This window comes from Moschus berezovskii, chromosome X (assembly GCF_049115385.1).
Source record: "Moschus berezovskii isolate FMDL1 chromosome X, NW_MosBer_1.0, whole genome shotgun sequence".
NCBI classification, from domain to species: Eukaryota; Metazoa; Chordata; class Mammalia; order Artiodactyla; family Moschidae; genus Moschus; species Moschus berezovskii.
In genome coordinates, this window is record NC_142488.1 from 86049547 (window position 1) to 86064549 (window position 15003).

At 38.4% G+C, this 15003-nt stretch overlaps 1 protein-coding gene across 6 annotated transcripts in view; it reads left to right on the top strand.

The window, feature by feature from the left end:
• The window catches only part of DIAPH2 (diaphanous related formin 2), a 1076961-nt gene extending 1063573 nt beyond the window's left edge, over positions 1-13388 (top strand). For 4 of the 6 annotated variants that reach the window (XM_055438268.2, XM_088834164.1, XM_088834162.1 and 1 more), the window contains one exon: positions 7532-13388. Coding sequence is in view for 4 of the 6 variants with exons in the window: in XM_088834163.1 (XP_088690289.1) it covers positions 7532-7596 (65 nt within the window). In the remaining 2 variants the exon portion in view is untranslated. The remainder of the gene's footprint in view (positions 1-7531) is intronic. The other 2 variants (XM_055438265.2, XM_088834165.1) reach the window with 2 other exon arrangements.
• The last annotated feature ends 1615 nt before the right edge of the window (positions 13389-15003 follow it).

Below are 15003 nucleotides of genomic sequence, written 5' to 3' on the forward strand. Positions count from 1 at the left end.
GAGAGTCCCTTGGACTGCAAGGAGATCCAACCAGTCCATTCTGAAGGAGATCAATCCTGGGTGTTCATTGGAAGAACTGATGCTAAAGCTGAAACTGCAATATTTTGGCCACCTCATGCGACGAGTTGACTCACTGGAAAAGACTCTGATGCTGGGAGCGATTGGGGGTAGGAGGAGACAGGGATGACGGAGAATGAGGTGGCTGGATGGCATCACCTACTCAATGGACATGAGTTTGAGTGAACTCCGGGAGTTGGTAAGGGACAGGGAGGCCTGGCGTGCTGTGGTTCATGGGGTCGCTAAGAGTCGGACACGACTGAGCAACTGAACTGAAGTGAACTGAACTGAACCGATTCTGTAATACGATTTGGACTTAATTTTGAATACTTAATAATGCCAGTTCTACACATGATATGTATAAAATAAAATATAAACTATAAGGATATTCATTGCAAGGCTTTTTATAATAGAAAGAAAAAAAATGGAAGCAACCTAAATGGCCAACAGTAGAGAAATGGTTAACCAAATTATGGCATATTTATATAAAAAGAAGAGTATATAGCCATTAAAAATTTTATTTTCAGTATCATGTTTCAGAAGTTTAATGACATATAGAATTTCTATTATACAATAAAATGTTAAGTGAAAAAAGTAGAACACCATATTGCATATATAATTTAAGCTCAACTTTTTTTTTTTAAAGACACTATTCTGGTAAGTGAAGAGAAAGAATCTGGTCAATGAATGGAGAAACTGGCTGTCCAACAGGAGATTAGGCCCAAACCTATTTCAGGTGCCACCTTCCTTCCAGTCGTTTGTAGTGAATGAGAAACTGTATCAAGTCAGGATCCTTAAAAACATAGGGGGAAAAAAAAAAACAACAGTTGTGGAATCATGGTACACAGGGGAAGAAAAGATGCAAGTTTATATGAGATGATTTCAGTATAACAATCTAAAATAATCTTTCATCAGTATTTGGCATGTGAATAGCTACTTCAATAGACATTTCCTAACGAAGATCATGGCATCTGGTCCCATCACTTCATGGGAAATAGATGGGGAAACAGTGTCAGACTTTATTTTTTTGGGCTCCAAAATCACTGCAGATGCTGATTGCAGCCAGGAAATTAAAAGATGCTTACTCCTTGGAAGGAAAGTTATGACCAACCTAGATAGCATATTAAAACGCAGAGACATTACTTTGCCAACAAAGGTCCGTCTAGTCAAGCCTATGGTTTTTCCCGTGGTCATGTATGGATGTGAGAGTTGGACTGTGAAGAAAGCTGATCGCCGAAGAGTTGATGCTTTTGAACTGTGGTGTTGTAGAAGACTCTTGAGAGTCCCTTGGACTTCAAGGAGATCCAATCAGTCCATTCTAAAGGAGATCAATCCTGGGTGTTCATTGGAAGGACTGATGCTAAAGCTGAAACTCCAATTCTTTGGCCACCTCATGGGACAAGTTGACTCACTGGAAAAGATTCTGATGCTGGGAAGGATTGGGGGCGGGAGGAGAAGGGGACGACAGAGAATGAGATGGCTGGATGGCATCACCGACTCGATGGACATGAGTTTGAGTGAACTCCAGGAGTTGGTGATGGACAGGGAGGCCTGGCGTGCTGTGATTCATGGGGTCGCAAAGACTGAGTGAATGAACTGACTGACTGACTGAACTGACTGACTGAAGGCAACCTAACCCTGGAGAAGGGAGCACAACCCACTCCAGTATTCTTGCCTGAAGAATTCCATGAATAGAGAAGCCTGGTGGGGCTACACTCCATGGGGTCATAAAGAGTAAGACACAACTGAGAGAATAACACATACACAAGGCAACCTAAAGTTTTCTTGGTTTTCTTAGCCTGAGCTGCACAAAACCCATCCTCTGTTTTTTTTTTTTTTTTGCTGGAAACAATGCCTGTCTATTGATGATAAATCTGCCACACCATCATTTTTGAAGAGTTTTGGAGAAAAGAAAGCTCAGAATAAATTTCAGAGGTCTTCTTTTACTTTGTTTTCTAGGCAGCTAATTAGCATTAAAATGCCATGTTTCACCGTACAATGTGACAATGTGCAGTGTATGCCGGGCACGCTTATTTTATGTTACCCTATTGGGAGGGTATAGTTGCGTTGTGTTTGGGTAGGTCACGTCAGTACATCTAACATGCCTATGAAGTACCAGTTCTTCCATAGACAGCAGGTGGATACCTAACCTGGGGGGGAAATGAATAATGGACAAGTCTTTTTATCACAGGTTTTCAATCTCAAGTTGACCTGCTTATGCAATATACAACACACAGCCCTCTACCTTTGGCATACACTCACTTTGCTAGAGGAGTGAGTAAACGTTTCACGATTATATACTACAAGGTTGAGTCCTTTGGTCTGTCTCACACCACATTTTTTTTTAAGATTTATGATATGCTTATTCCTCAGTTATTTCACCTGACAAAGTTTTCAGTAGGAAGGAAATTAGCAGTGTAGATGTAGATATGGATCTGAAATTTTGTGACATTCAGGCATTTCATGAATGATGTGCTTTGTACATAGTTGTTGAATAAATGATTGCATGAATGAATTTTCTAGCAATACAATAACAGGTTTAATCTATTCACTCAGGACTCCATTGGGAAGGTTTTGAGATGAATGCCAAATCCATTTATGCGTAGAAAAAGCATAAAGCTTCTTACTCTTATGACAGTGGGGAAAGCCTTGACAGTGGTTTGAGCTGGTTAACCTGATATTCACAATGTACAGAAGCACGTTTTAGCTGGGCCATGTATTTAAACTTTCTTTTCTGTGACAGATTGGCATATTGTTTTGGATTTGGTCACCTCCCATCCATGGACTGCACATGTTCATATAACTATGTTCCTCTCCTCAGTTTCACACTATGGCTATGTTACTCTCTGTAGAAATAGAATCTTTTCACTTTCACATGGAGCATCAAGCCTTTGGTGACCAAAAAGAATCTGATAGGGTATCGAGGGTACATCTTGGGACTGACATCTCAGGTTTTATATAGCATTAATCCTTGTGTTTACAAACAGTAGAATCCCTTAATGAATTCTTAGACCATGAGGATACATTAGATTCTCTAGGCTTGCTTATTCATTATGTTATCTTGTACATTCAGAAAATGGAAACAGAGGAAGATTATGACAAATCATGTTCCCTCAGCCTCTGATATAATGTTTTCCTGTATCTCATTGCACAATATCCCCAACAAGTAAACACACATAGATTGATGCTTCCCCCCATCTTCCTCTCTTTGATTTCCAAAAACACAAGGCAAATTGGAAAGGGAAGCCACTACTAATTAACAAAGCCCTCCCCATCACCTCAGGTAAATACATATTTTCTAAACTATTGACTTTTTGGAGGAGAGACTCCTATTTTTTTTTCCATCTAAACAATTCTAGTATTAGTAGTGTTGGAAGAATAAGATTGGGTAGAAAAGTGAATTTGGTTCAGTCTGGGTCTCCTGGAGTTCTCAAATCATATCACACGGGCACCTGCCTCCTTCACCTATGTTTCTAAATAGGAAATTCAGTCACTGTCACAATCACCCAAATAACCCCATCACCTCTGACAGAAATAATAACTAGCATTTGCTCTTTTCTCATAAATTTGATGCCAAGTATGTGTCTTGACCTCATAAGGATCAGAACACTATTACCCATTAGTATTTCATTGTATTTTTAAAAATTCAATGACTCTTAGAACTTCCTTGGTGGTCCAGTGGCCAAGACTCTGTGCTCCCAATGCAGGAGACCCAGGTTCAATCCCTGGTCAGGGAAATAGGTCTCTGAAGATCCCATGAAGCCAAATAAATAAATAATTTTTTAAATAAATAAAAATTCGATGATTCTCAATCTTTGCCTCAAAGAAAACATGAATCTAGGTATGAAAATTTGGTATCATTAGATTGTAAGCTATTAGAATGTGAAAAGAGGTGAATATATTGATATATATTCATATTATATATACATATAACATTATCCTCTAAATTGCACTTCTGCCCTGATCCATATAAGTCTAGAGTATAAATATATATTTTGTACATAAAATAGTTTTAACATAAACACAGAGAATTGTAAATAAATCACAGAAACCCAGATCAGTCATTGCTGCCATTATTTCTAGAGTCATTTTTACATAAACAGTGTTGGAGGTTGACATTTCAAAAATACAAGTAATGACCTTTACAGAATTGCTTCTACTTATAATTATCTCATAAACATAGGGACCAATTAAGTACCAAAAATATTTAAAGAGAGAGAGACAGAGAAGGAAGGGAGAGAGGGAGATAAAGAGAAAGGAAGGGAAGAACTGTAGAATAATTCTCTTGTGTGTATGCCAAGAGCTGGATTTGGGCTGTGAACCAGTGTTTATCCTGCCTTCCAAAAGCTTTAATGTCCTTTTGTCAGTTCATTTTGACTTGAAAGTTTATTTTCTCACACCAGATGCTACCAATAAAGCTGCAGTTTGATGTGAATCATGACATCATTTACTTCTGCAAGGCTAGGTTTTTGTATGTGGTGCTTTTCTTGAATCCAGTGGTCAGTGAACGGTGGTATGGGGTACCAATAGCATTCCTGGAGTGAACGTGGATGCCAGCTGACCTTCGTGTGTGGCATCACCAAGGCACAAGACTTTTTTCCAGCTGGGACAATCCTCTGTGAATGCCACCATCATTCTCATATCTGATAGCTTTAACACTGAGTACTTAAATGCTAGCAATGCAATGGTAACCATCATATTACAATCTCATTTGTAAATGTCTTCTAAAAAGTCCCAAACCAACCTGTATGTGCATCAGTGACATCTAAGTAATAAGCCCTTTATCTCAGAATGTTATCTTTACGATTTTAGTGGATAGTGATTGGTATCACAAATTAAATAATGGAATTTTTAATGGTATCTTTAAAAGGATACCCAAATAATCCATCACTCAGATATATCTCTGAATAGAAAAAATATCTCTTTCTTTCTCACATCTCAATGATAATAATGCATTATAAAGCACTTTAAGCTTATGGCTGTTTGGCTCAGTGCACTCATACCATGGTATTAATGAGGCCAAGGTCATGGAGGCCAGTTAGCTTTGCTCTGTGTACTGACCACAGACTACCCGGAATCACTCAGGAAACACTGATGATGTGTTTCTCATCAAGAAACACAGATGAGGAAATGTTCCATGGCAAAACCTCAGCATTTCTCACAGTCCATCCTCCCCATGAGAGAGGCAGGATATATTCCAGTGTATCATCATCTTCTCTCTCAAATTGCCAACATCCGTTGGATCATCAAGAAAACAACAGAGTTCCAGAAAAACATCTACTTCTGTTTTATTGACTATGCCAAAGCCTTTGACTGTGTGGATCACAACAAACTGTGGAAAATTCTTCAAGAGATTGGGAATACCAGACCACCTGACCTGCTTCTTGAGAAATCTGTAGGCAGGTCAGGAAGCAATAGTTAGAACTGGACATGGAACAACAGACTGGTTCCAAATAGGGAAAGGAGTGCGTCAAGGCTGTATATTGTCACCCTGCTTGTTTAACTTGTATGCAGAGTACATCACGTGAAATGCCAGGCTGAATGAAGCACAAGCTGACATCAAGACTGCTGGGAGAAATATCAATAACCTCAGATACGCAGATAACACCACCTTTACGACAGAAAGCAAAGAAGAACTAAAGAACCTCTTGATGAAAGTGAAAGAGGAGAGTGAAAAAGTTGGCTTAAAACTCAACATTCAAAAAACTAAGATCATGGCATCTGGTTCCATCACTTCATCACAAATAGATGGGGAAATAGTGAGAGATTTTATTTTTGGGGGCTCCAAAATCACTGCAGATTGTGACTGCAGCCATGAAATTAAAAGACACTTGCTCCTTGGAAGAGAAGCTATGACCAACCTAGACAGTGTATTAAAAAGCAGAGACATTACTTGGCCAACAGAGGTCCATCTAGTCAAAGCTATGGTTTTTCCAGTAGTCATGTATGGATGCAAATTGGACTATAAAGAAAGCTGAGCGCCGCAGAGTTGATGCTTTTTAACTGTGGTGTTGCAGAAGACTCTTGGGAGTCCTGTGGACTGCAAGGAGATCCAACTAGTCCAACCTAAAGGAAATCAGTCCTTAATATTCATTGGAAGGACTGATGCTGAAGCTGAAGCTCCAATACTTTGGTCACCTGCTGCGAAGAACTGACTCATTGGAAAAGAGCCTGATGCTGGGAAAGATTGAGGGCAGGAGGAGAAGGGGATGACAGAGGATGAGGTGGTTGGATGGCATCACTGACTCAATGGACATGAGTTTGAGTAAACTCCTGGAGTTAGGGTGATGGACAGGGAGGCCTGGAGTGCTGCAGTCCATGGGGTTGCAAAGAGTCAGACATGACTGAGCGACTGAACTGAGACTAAGATCATCATCTTAGGGAGGAAATGAGTAGGAGCTTGGGAGGCCCCAGCATCTACCTCTGAATAAAGCAGCCTTGACATTTAGGCATTAACTTTGCATTATAATCCCCCATCATACCATTGATTTGCTGTGTAACCTTCATCGCTAAAGTAGAGACAATAGGATAGAATGAAATGGGTTTACCTCCCGGGGATGTTGTGTGAATTTGCAAATTAACGAGTGTAAAGTGTTAGCATTTATGTAAGTGCTGGTGGTTGTGATTATTTCTAGGGACCTAGTCTCATTCTAAATAGAGAATCTAAGTATATTATGCTTCTGTCAGAAGGAGATTTTCACCCACATCAATTGCATTTAAGCTGAGCATAAAACAGAGGTGATAATAACATAGTAGTGATCACCACAATGCAGAGCTGTAAACCTTTTTCGTATTAAAGCTAAAAATATTTTCAGCAACTTTCAATGCTTTTAAAATTTGCTTTCCAAGCTTTGTGCCAACAGTTCTCTCTACAGTGATTATTTTTCCTGTGACAGGTGAGGGGAATGGGATCTATTCATTATTCATTCCCATAATGACTATATAATGTATTGAATTTGTTTACATCACACAATCAAGCAAAGACTTGGTAGCTGATTTGATTGCCACATATTGCAATCATTGTAAAAAATTTAAAAAAACTCTTTTTCAGCTCTACCCACACTGGTGTCCTCTAGAGGTAGCCAACATACAGATTGAAAACTCATGGGAAATTGAAGTGCTTTCCAACAAAAGGCACTGTACATAGATCCTTTCAATTTAACATCTTTACCAAGGAATTTTGTTGTCACCTGCTATTTCCAAAGGGACTGTGCTTGAGCGAATTCTTCCATTTCTTTTATCACTCTGACTTCACTTACTGAGAAAAGTCATTTAATGCTATTTCAAACTCTTGAACTCAGCTTGGGAGCTGCAACGTGAACTCCTCAGATCTGGGCTTCATGTTACTTATTTACATATTCATCTGAATTAATTTTTCAGGACTGCTTGAAAACCTCTCTCAACCTGACATCATGCAATAGCCAGGATCTAAAGCTCACCATGTTTTTGGTTCTCTTTTCTCTTTGTCTTACAGATAACAGACGAGTACCTTTGGAAAGGTCACGGTCTCGCCACAATGGAGGTATCTCATCCAAGTGATTCCTGATGCCAAAGAATAAGAAAATATTTAAGGAAACAAAATCATACAGTTTGAGAACAAAACCTATTCTCAAGGGATGGAGAGAAAATAAGTACATTTCTGCAAAGATCAAGCTAAGCTGGATGAAATAGTGTGCATATATAAAGCTATTGTAAAACTTCTCCCACAGTTATACTAACACAAACACCATTGCCAGGATTTTAAAACATGCATTTCATTTTAGTGTAAAGATGTGTATTATTTGTTATTGTGTGTGACCTGACGGTGATGATGAAAAATGAAAGAAATTGAAGAGTTCTAAAGGCATTCAAAACCATTCAGTCTGTCAAAAATGTATAATGTTACTCAAATTTTGTCACACACCACCCCCCAAAAAAAAGGAAGAAAAGAGAAAAGAAAGAATTCATCAATATCTACTGATTGCTGTTAAATAGAAAAGTAAAAGACCAGTGAAAATGTGTGCGTTAATGGTTTGGAAAGGCACTGATATTGCACACTCTGTAAAAGAAGCCATCTTGGAAACTCAGAAAATGTACTACTTCATCCCCTTCAAGTTATTTAAAATCTAATCTCAAGTAAAAGTTGATGGATTCATCTGCTTTGGCTGAAGTTAAACTTATCATTAATCTAGAGTTTCAGCATGATATTGCAGGCACTTATCATTGCTAAAAATAAACCAAAGTTTAACAGAAGTGGTTAGAGAAAGTAATTTAAACTTTATTTAAAGAGGTATTTTATAAGTATGCACATATATCAACTTTATACAAATACTTTGTATGGCTATTTTTGAGAAAAACCTCACATTTTAATGTTTATGCTAGAGTTGAACCTGCAAATTCTGTTACCTTTATTTAGATTTTTAAAGGTAGATATTGATCCCTGCTCTCCATGGTTTCTTTCTTCTCTCTATTGCTTCTTACTCCTACGACCCCCTTGAAGGCAGGGAATAGAGTTCTAAGAGACCTGAGAGGAAAAAGATTTCTCTCTGCAGGAGGCAGCAGAAAACTCTCTGATAGGTCAATTGTCTTATCTGCCTCTTTCCTCCCCCTTTCCCATTCTGCTGTGGTGATCTGAAGAAGAAAACTGATATACTTTATATATCTGTAGATATTTATGTATCCTGCTACAATAATTCCACATCCCAGTGACTAACTGAATTTCTCAATCATCATCATGCTTAACTTACCTTATTATATTAACAAATCATTTAAGTGCTGCCAAAACAACTCTAGGAGTAAAAATGAGGCTCTACATTTTTCTTAAATAGATGAGAGAGGAAAAGGCATACTTAACTTGTCTATTACTTCTTAAAATGCATTGAAAGAATGTAGTGTAACTTCTCTGGAGTATAATTTTAAGACTAATCCATGCAGATGATTATGATTATTGTAAAAGTTTTCCTATAGGCGTATTTCTTATATAGAAAATCCTATTTCTACTTCCTGTAAAGCACATTATAGATATTCAGAAAGAACAAATGACTGGCTTGGCAAATCACTACCTGAGATAATGAAAACAAGTGCCCAAGAGCTCACAGTTTCTTTTATGCAGATGTATAGTCATTCAAACTGCTGCCTTTTCCTCCAGTTCATTCTTACTTAGGTCTTATCCTTTGCAAAGCTCTGAAGATGCTACAATATAGAAATCAAAAACAGTAACAGGATCTGAGATTTTACAATTTTATCCTGTTTTAAGAAACACACATACACACACACACAAAGAAGTTTAAGGGATATATCGATTTCACATGCTGTTTTTTTAACAATAACAACAACAAGCACTTAGGTTCTACTAATTTATATAAATACTTAACATATTTTTAACTTCACAAAGTCTTTTCTGAAATCTTCATTGTATGGCTTCTTTAAGTCTTTTGATAGTTTTTCAGACTGTAGGAAAATGATATTTTGAAATATTCACCCTGACTAATATTTAGGGACATTTCCCATGCCATATTATCAAGCTAGTCAAGGTAGAAATACTGTTGCATATCACCTTTTCCAGATGTGAACTTGCCTTATTTTTTAGTTTGTGGGGGGGAAAAAAGTACAGTTATTGATAAATTATATATTTGTATTTCGAGTAATCCTACACACTTTTCACAAACATTGAGACCTTTCAGGGTCTTTCATGAAGTTCTGATAACTCAAAGGGTTTGCTTCCCAGATTTATAATGGTCCTGCTCTAGCCATTTGTAGTTTGTTTTGGGTTGAAAATTATCACCAGAAAAAAATACATAATGACATTTTTAGTACAGAGTGTATAGAGTCAAATTATACTAAATCTTTTATTTGGTTTATTACTGCCATATTTGAGAAGCACCTTCCCTGGTGGCTAAGATGATAAAGAATCTGCCTGCAGTGAAAGAGACATGGGTTCCATCCCTGGATCAGAAAGATCTCCTGGAGAAGGGAATGGCTACCCACTCCAGTAATCTTGCCTGGAGAATTCCATGGACAGAGGAGTCTGGTGGGCTACAGTCCATGGGGTTGAGAGCAAAACCACTCTTTGAGTTTCCCAGGTGGCTTAGATGGTAAAGAATCTGCCTGCAGTACAGGAGACCTGGGTTCAGTTTCTCCTGCTCCCCTGGAGAAGGCAATGGCTTCCCACTCCGGTATTCTTGCCTGGAAAATCCCATGGATGTAGGAGCCTGGCGGGCTACAGTCCATGGGGGTGACAAAGAGTCAGACAAGACTGAGTGACTAAGAACATACACACACAGTTTATGCAGATTTTCTTCTGAGTGTTTTTTAAAAGTGCAAAACCCTTTAAAATGTTTACTAGTTGTATTTCCTTTGGCTGCTGTAATAAATTACCACGAACTAGGTGACCTAACATATCAGAAATTTATTCTCTCATGGTTGTGGCCAGATGTCCAAAATCAAGGGCCATGCTCCCTCCAGAGGCTCTAGAGGAATATCTTCCCTTGTTTCTTCCAACTTTGGGTGGCTATTGGCATTCCTTGGGTTATGGCCACATCTCTCTGTCTGCTCTGTCTTCACATTACCTTCTGCTCTGTGTACTTAATCACCCTATGCCTCTCTTATAAGGACACTTTGTTGTAATTTCAAGCCCACTGAGATAATCCAGGATAATTTCATATGAAGAGCCTAAATTTAATTCCAAATAAGGTAACTTTCAAAGGTTCTGGGGATTAAGATATGGACATATCTTTTTGGAGGTGACATTTGGCCCACTACAGTCTGCCTTCTGAACCCCCAAATTTATGTCTGTCCCCTGTGCAAAATATATTCACCCTGCCCTAATATTCCCCAAAGTCTCAAACCTAAAGTTTAAACTCTCATCCAAACATCATCAGTTCAAAAGTCCCAAATTTCATCTAGATCATCTAAATAGCAACAGGTCAAAACCCTAGGGCAAAATTCCTTTGCATCTGTGAATCAGTGAATCAATGACCTCAACAAGGCTCCTGCTTCCAAAATGCAGTGATGGGATCGGCATATGATAATAGTTATAGACATTCCTATTCCAGAAGGAAGAAAATGGGACAGACATAGAAAGGAGTTCCTGAAGAGTTTCAGAATTTGGCCCGGCAGAATCCCTTTCCCTGGTGTCTCAGATGGTAAATGCGGGAGACCTGGGTTGGAAAGGTTGATCCCTGGTTGGGAAGATCTTCTGGAGGATGGAATGGCAACCCACTCCAGTATTCTTGCCTGGAGAATCCTATGGACAGGGCCTGCAGGGCTACAGTCCATGGGGTCACCAAGAGTCAGACACAACTAACTAAGCACAGCACGGGTCACAGGTCTGAGCATCATTTCTTGTGACCTCAGCCAAGTGCCTGAGCTTCAGTTCTGTTCTCAGAATCCCCTTAGGTTTCAAGGCTTGACAATAATCCTCCTTTTCTCAGGGTTGCACCCTTTAGGTCTGCAGCTCTGCCCTAGAGTTGATCTTTTCTATCAAAGGGTAGTATCTGTTTACAGCTTAATCAGCCTGTTTCTGGCCTGTAAAATTTTGGTCATCTGACAGCCTTCTCTCATTTTGTCCTGTTTCTGTCTGTTTCAGGCCAAGATGGAACTGTTCTGCTGGTGTAACTTAAAAAAAAAGAAAAACTTGTGGGCTCCTCACGAATATCATATTGATTTAATAGAGAGGCAAGAGAGTCCTCATAGATCTTTGCAAGATAATGCCACCTCTATTCCTGACTTTTATCGAGATGAATGAGTAGATCAGTGAGTCAATGCCTAATCTCTACAGCACTAGCCAAAGGTTGCCTAGTTTTGGCTTTATCTCCAGAGCCCAGTATCCTAACAGTGAATCTCTTCATTTTAGCATCTTTTGCAATCTGAATAGGTACAGAATTTCCTGAATTATCAAGTGCTGGTTCCTTTCTGCTTAAAAGTTCTTTCTTCAATTTATCCCTTTCTCTTATATTTTACTATAAGCTCAAGAAAAAACTAGACCATACCTCCCACGCTTTGCCCTCACGTTTCCTCAGCTAAATATCCAAATTCGTCACTTACAGATCTACTTTCCACAAGATGGTTGGAGACAATCTGGATAAGCTTTTTTGCCAGTGTATAATAAAGATCACCTTTCCTCTAGTTTTCAATAAATGTTCTTCAGTTCCTTCTGAGCCCTCATGAGAAGCACCTTTAATATTCATATTCTTCCCAACAGTCTGTTTAAAGCAACCTATGCTTTTTCTATCATATACATCAATATTCTTCCCACCTCTACACATGATGTAATTCCAAAGCCACTTCTACATTTTTAAATATTTGTTTTAGCAATCCCTGACTTCCTGGTACCCAAATCTATTTTGTGGCTGTGGTTGCTGTAACAGAGTATTCCAAATGTGATCACTTAAAACAACAGGCTTTTATTGTCTTACTGTTTGGAAGGCCAGAAGTCCTAAATTGAGGTCTTGGCAGGGCTGTACTCCCTCTGCAGCTTCTAGGAGATATATTCCTTGCTTCTCCCAGTTTGTGACTGTCATCATTCCGTGACTTGTGACCAAGCCTCTCTCTTCTCTATCTTCATATAGCCTTTCCCTCTGTATATCTAATCTACCTCTACCAGTTTCTTATAAAGATACTTGTGAAGGCATTTAAGGCCCATAAGCTTATACATAATCTCCTCATCTCAAGATCCTTCACTTAATTACATCTGTGAAGACCCTTTTCCCAAATAAGTTAACATCAAAGGTTCTAAGAATTGGGATGTGGACGTATCTTTGGGGAGGCACCATTCAGCTCACGACACTAGTTATTGCATATAAATGTACTTTTAAGTTTTTAAAATGCATCCTTGGTGCTCAAGTCAAATTCAGTGTTGTCTCTAAAAGTCATTGTATGCACAGGCTACTGCATGCTTTGATGTTAAATGGCTGAACAGTCTCCTAAAATTCAGTTGATGCTTTTCTTACTACAGCAAATTAGCTTGAAAAACTAATTGGTTCCAACTATGAGCTCTGGTGTATCTTTTCTGCCCCTTTTATGGAGTCTTTGACCAAATATTTTCTATGATTAATAATGTAGGTATAAAGCTACCTCTGATACAGAAGTGTTCTTTACAAGTTTATTTTAGATATTGTGAATCCCTTAACTGAAAGGAGAGGTGACAGCAAAGCCTATTTAAATGGATATTGAGGGAGATTGTGCCCATACCAAAACACTCAGAAGAAGTATTTCAGTAGCAGAACTATGGATTCATGTTCTCGTTTTGCCTCACAATAAATGCCTGTCTCTTTGCAGGACCAAGAATGACTTGCAATCTATCTGTAATGCATACTTACTTATTCAATAAAGCTAAGATTACATTAAATGTTTTACTGCCTATGATAATTAATATCAAGGATGGGTGAAAAGGTACCAACTGAAGTATAAAGACAGGATGTAAGAAGAATACTCCAGAAGGAGAAGCTTCAACTTAACAAAAGTACCAAAGTATTTCTATAAGGACCTGGTCAGGTAGAAATCATGGGATATATTCAAAGACACACATGCCTGTGGGAATCATAAGATTGTCTCTAAGTATTCTTAAGCACTTCTTGCCAGAGTAGTGGAGAGATGTTTGCACACCTTAAAAGTGCAGAAAAGTCAAAAGAGTGATTTACATCCTCCAGAGAAACTGTTTCTACAGAGGAGGGTTTTTAACCTTTATTATACAATGAAAGTAAATGGGCTTCAAATGCTCAGAGGGGTAAAAATCTGGAATCAGAAATAAAGGATTGTCGATAATTATTCTCTGGAGGGCTTTCAAAAGAATCTCTCATCATAAGTGGGCTGACTTGAAGATGAATGGTTGGACAAGGTAATAACAAGGTCTATAAATGACATGGTCCAAAGTACCTGGCAAGACCATTGTTTCCCTTGGAATGGTTTCCTCCAGGACTCAAATATATTGGTTTTTTCCTCCCGCATTGACCCAAGTAGGCAAACTCCTTTGTAGGAAGTCTGAAAACCTGAGTATCCACAACTAGGGGAATTTGAGCTCAAAGGAAAGTGGAAATCTGGAAATTGATATATATGCAATGCATGTAACATGGTATGTAATTTTGATTTATAGTAAAAAGAAAGCAATAGCCAAAGAGCCCATTTACAGACTGAATTTATTTAGATGTCTAGAGTCCCAATAGCCACAAATAAAATATTATTATAGTTATCCATTTCAGGGAAAAACAACTTACAAATTCATGAAATGTACAAATTATGACTTTGTTCCTAGTTCTTGGAGATTAGCCAGAATTCAGTCTTTAGCCATGATAACCTTATATCTTGGCTAATAGAAGTTCAGCCAGTATTCTTACCTATATTTTGGCTGAGGTGCAGACAATATTTTGACCTTTTGTTTTGTATGAGCAAAGCACAAGAGCTCTTATCATATTATTAGAAATATTAATAATAAATCTTCAACTTAATCTACTTCACTAAAGGCTTCAGTATGGCTATTCTAATCATCGAGTGCCCATTCAATGGACACTGCTTTTCAGGACACAATTATGAGTTAAACACACAGCTCTGCCTTCAGGGATCACACAGTCTAATGGGATATGGGACATGTACAAAAAGAACTGGAATTCAAGATGGAAAAAAGCGATCAGTGTCATAAGAGTGGTACACAAAAGGCCTAGGGGAGTTCAGAAAAAAACAATGTTATAGAGAGATGAGGTGAGGTGGGTATTGAGGTGGAAAGCAGGTATCAGCATAGACTTTTGGGCACTGGTGGCATTTGAAATGAAATTTCAAAGGTAAGTAGATTTGGACATGTCAACTTTTTATTCATTCAGTCAAAATTTAATGAGCACCTCCTGTGTGCCAACCACAGTGCTAGGCTCTGAGACCATAACAGTGAACTGGACAGATACAGGCCCTATTCTCATGTGTATGAGCAAAGCACAAGGGCTCTTATCATATTATTAGAAATATTAATAATAAAACTTC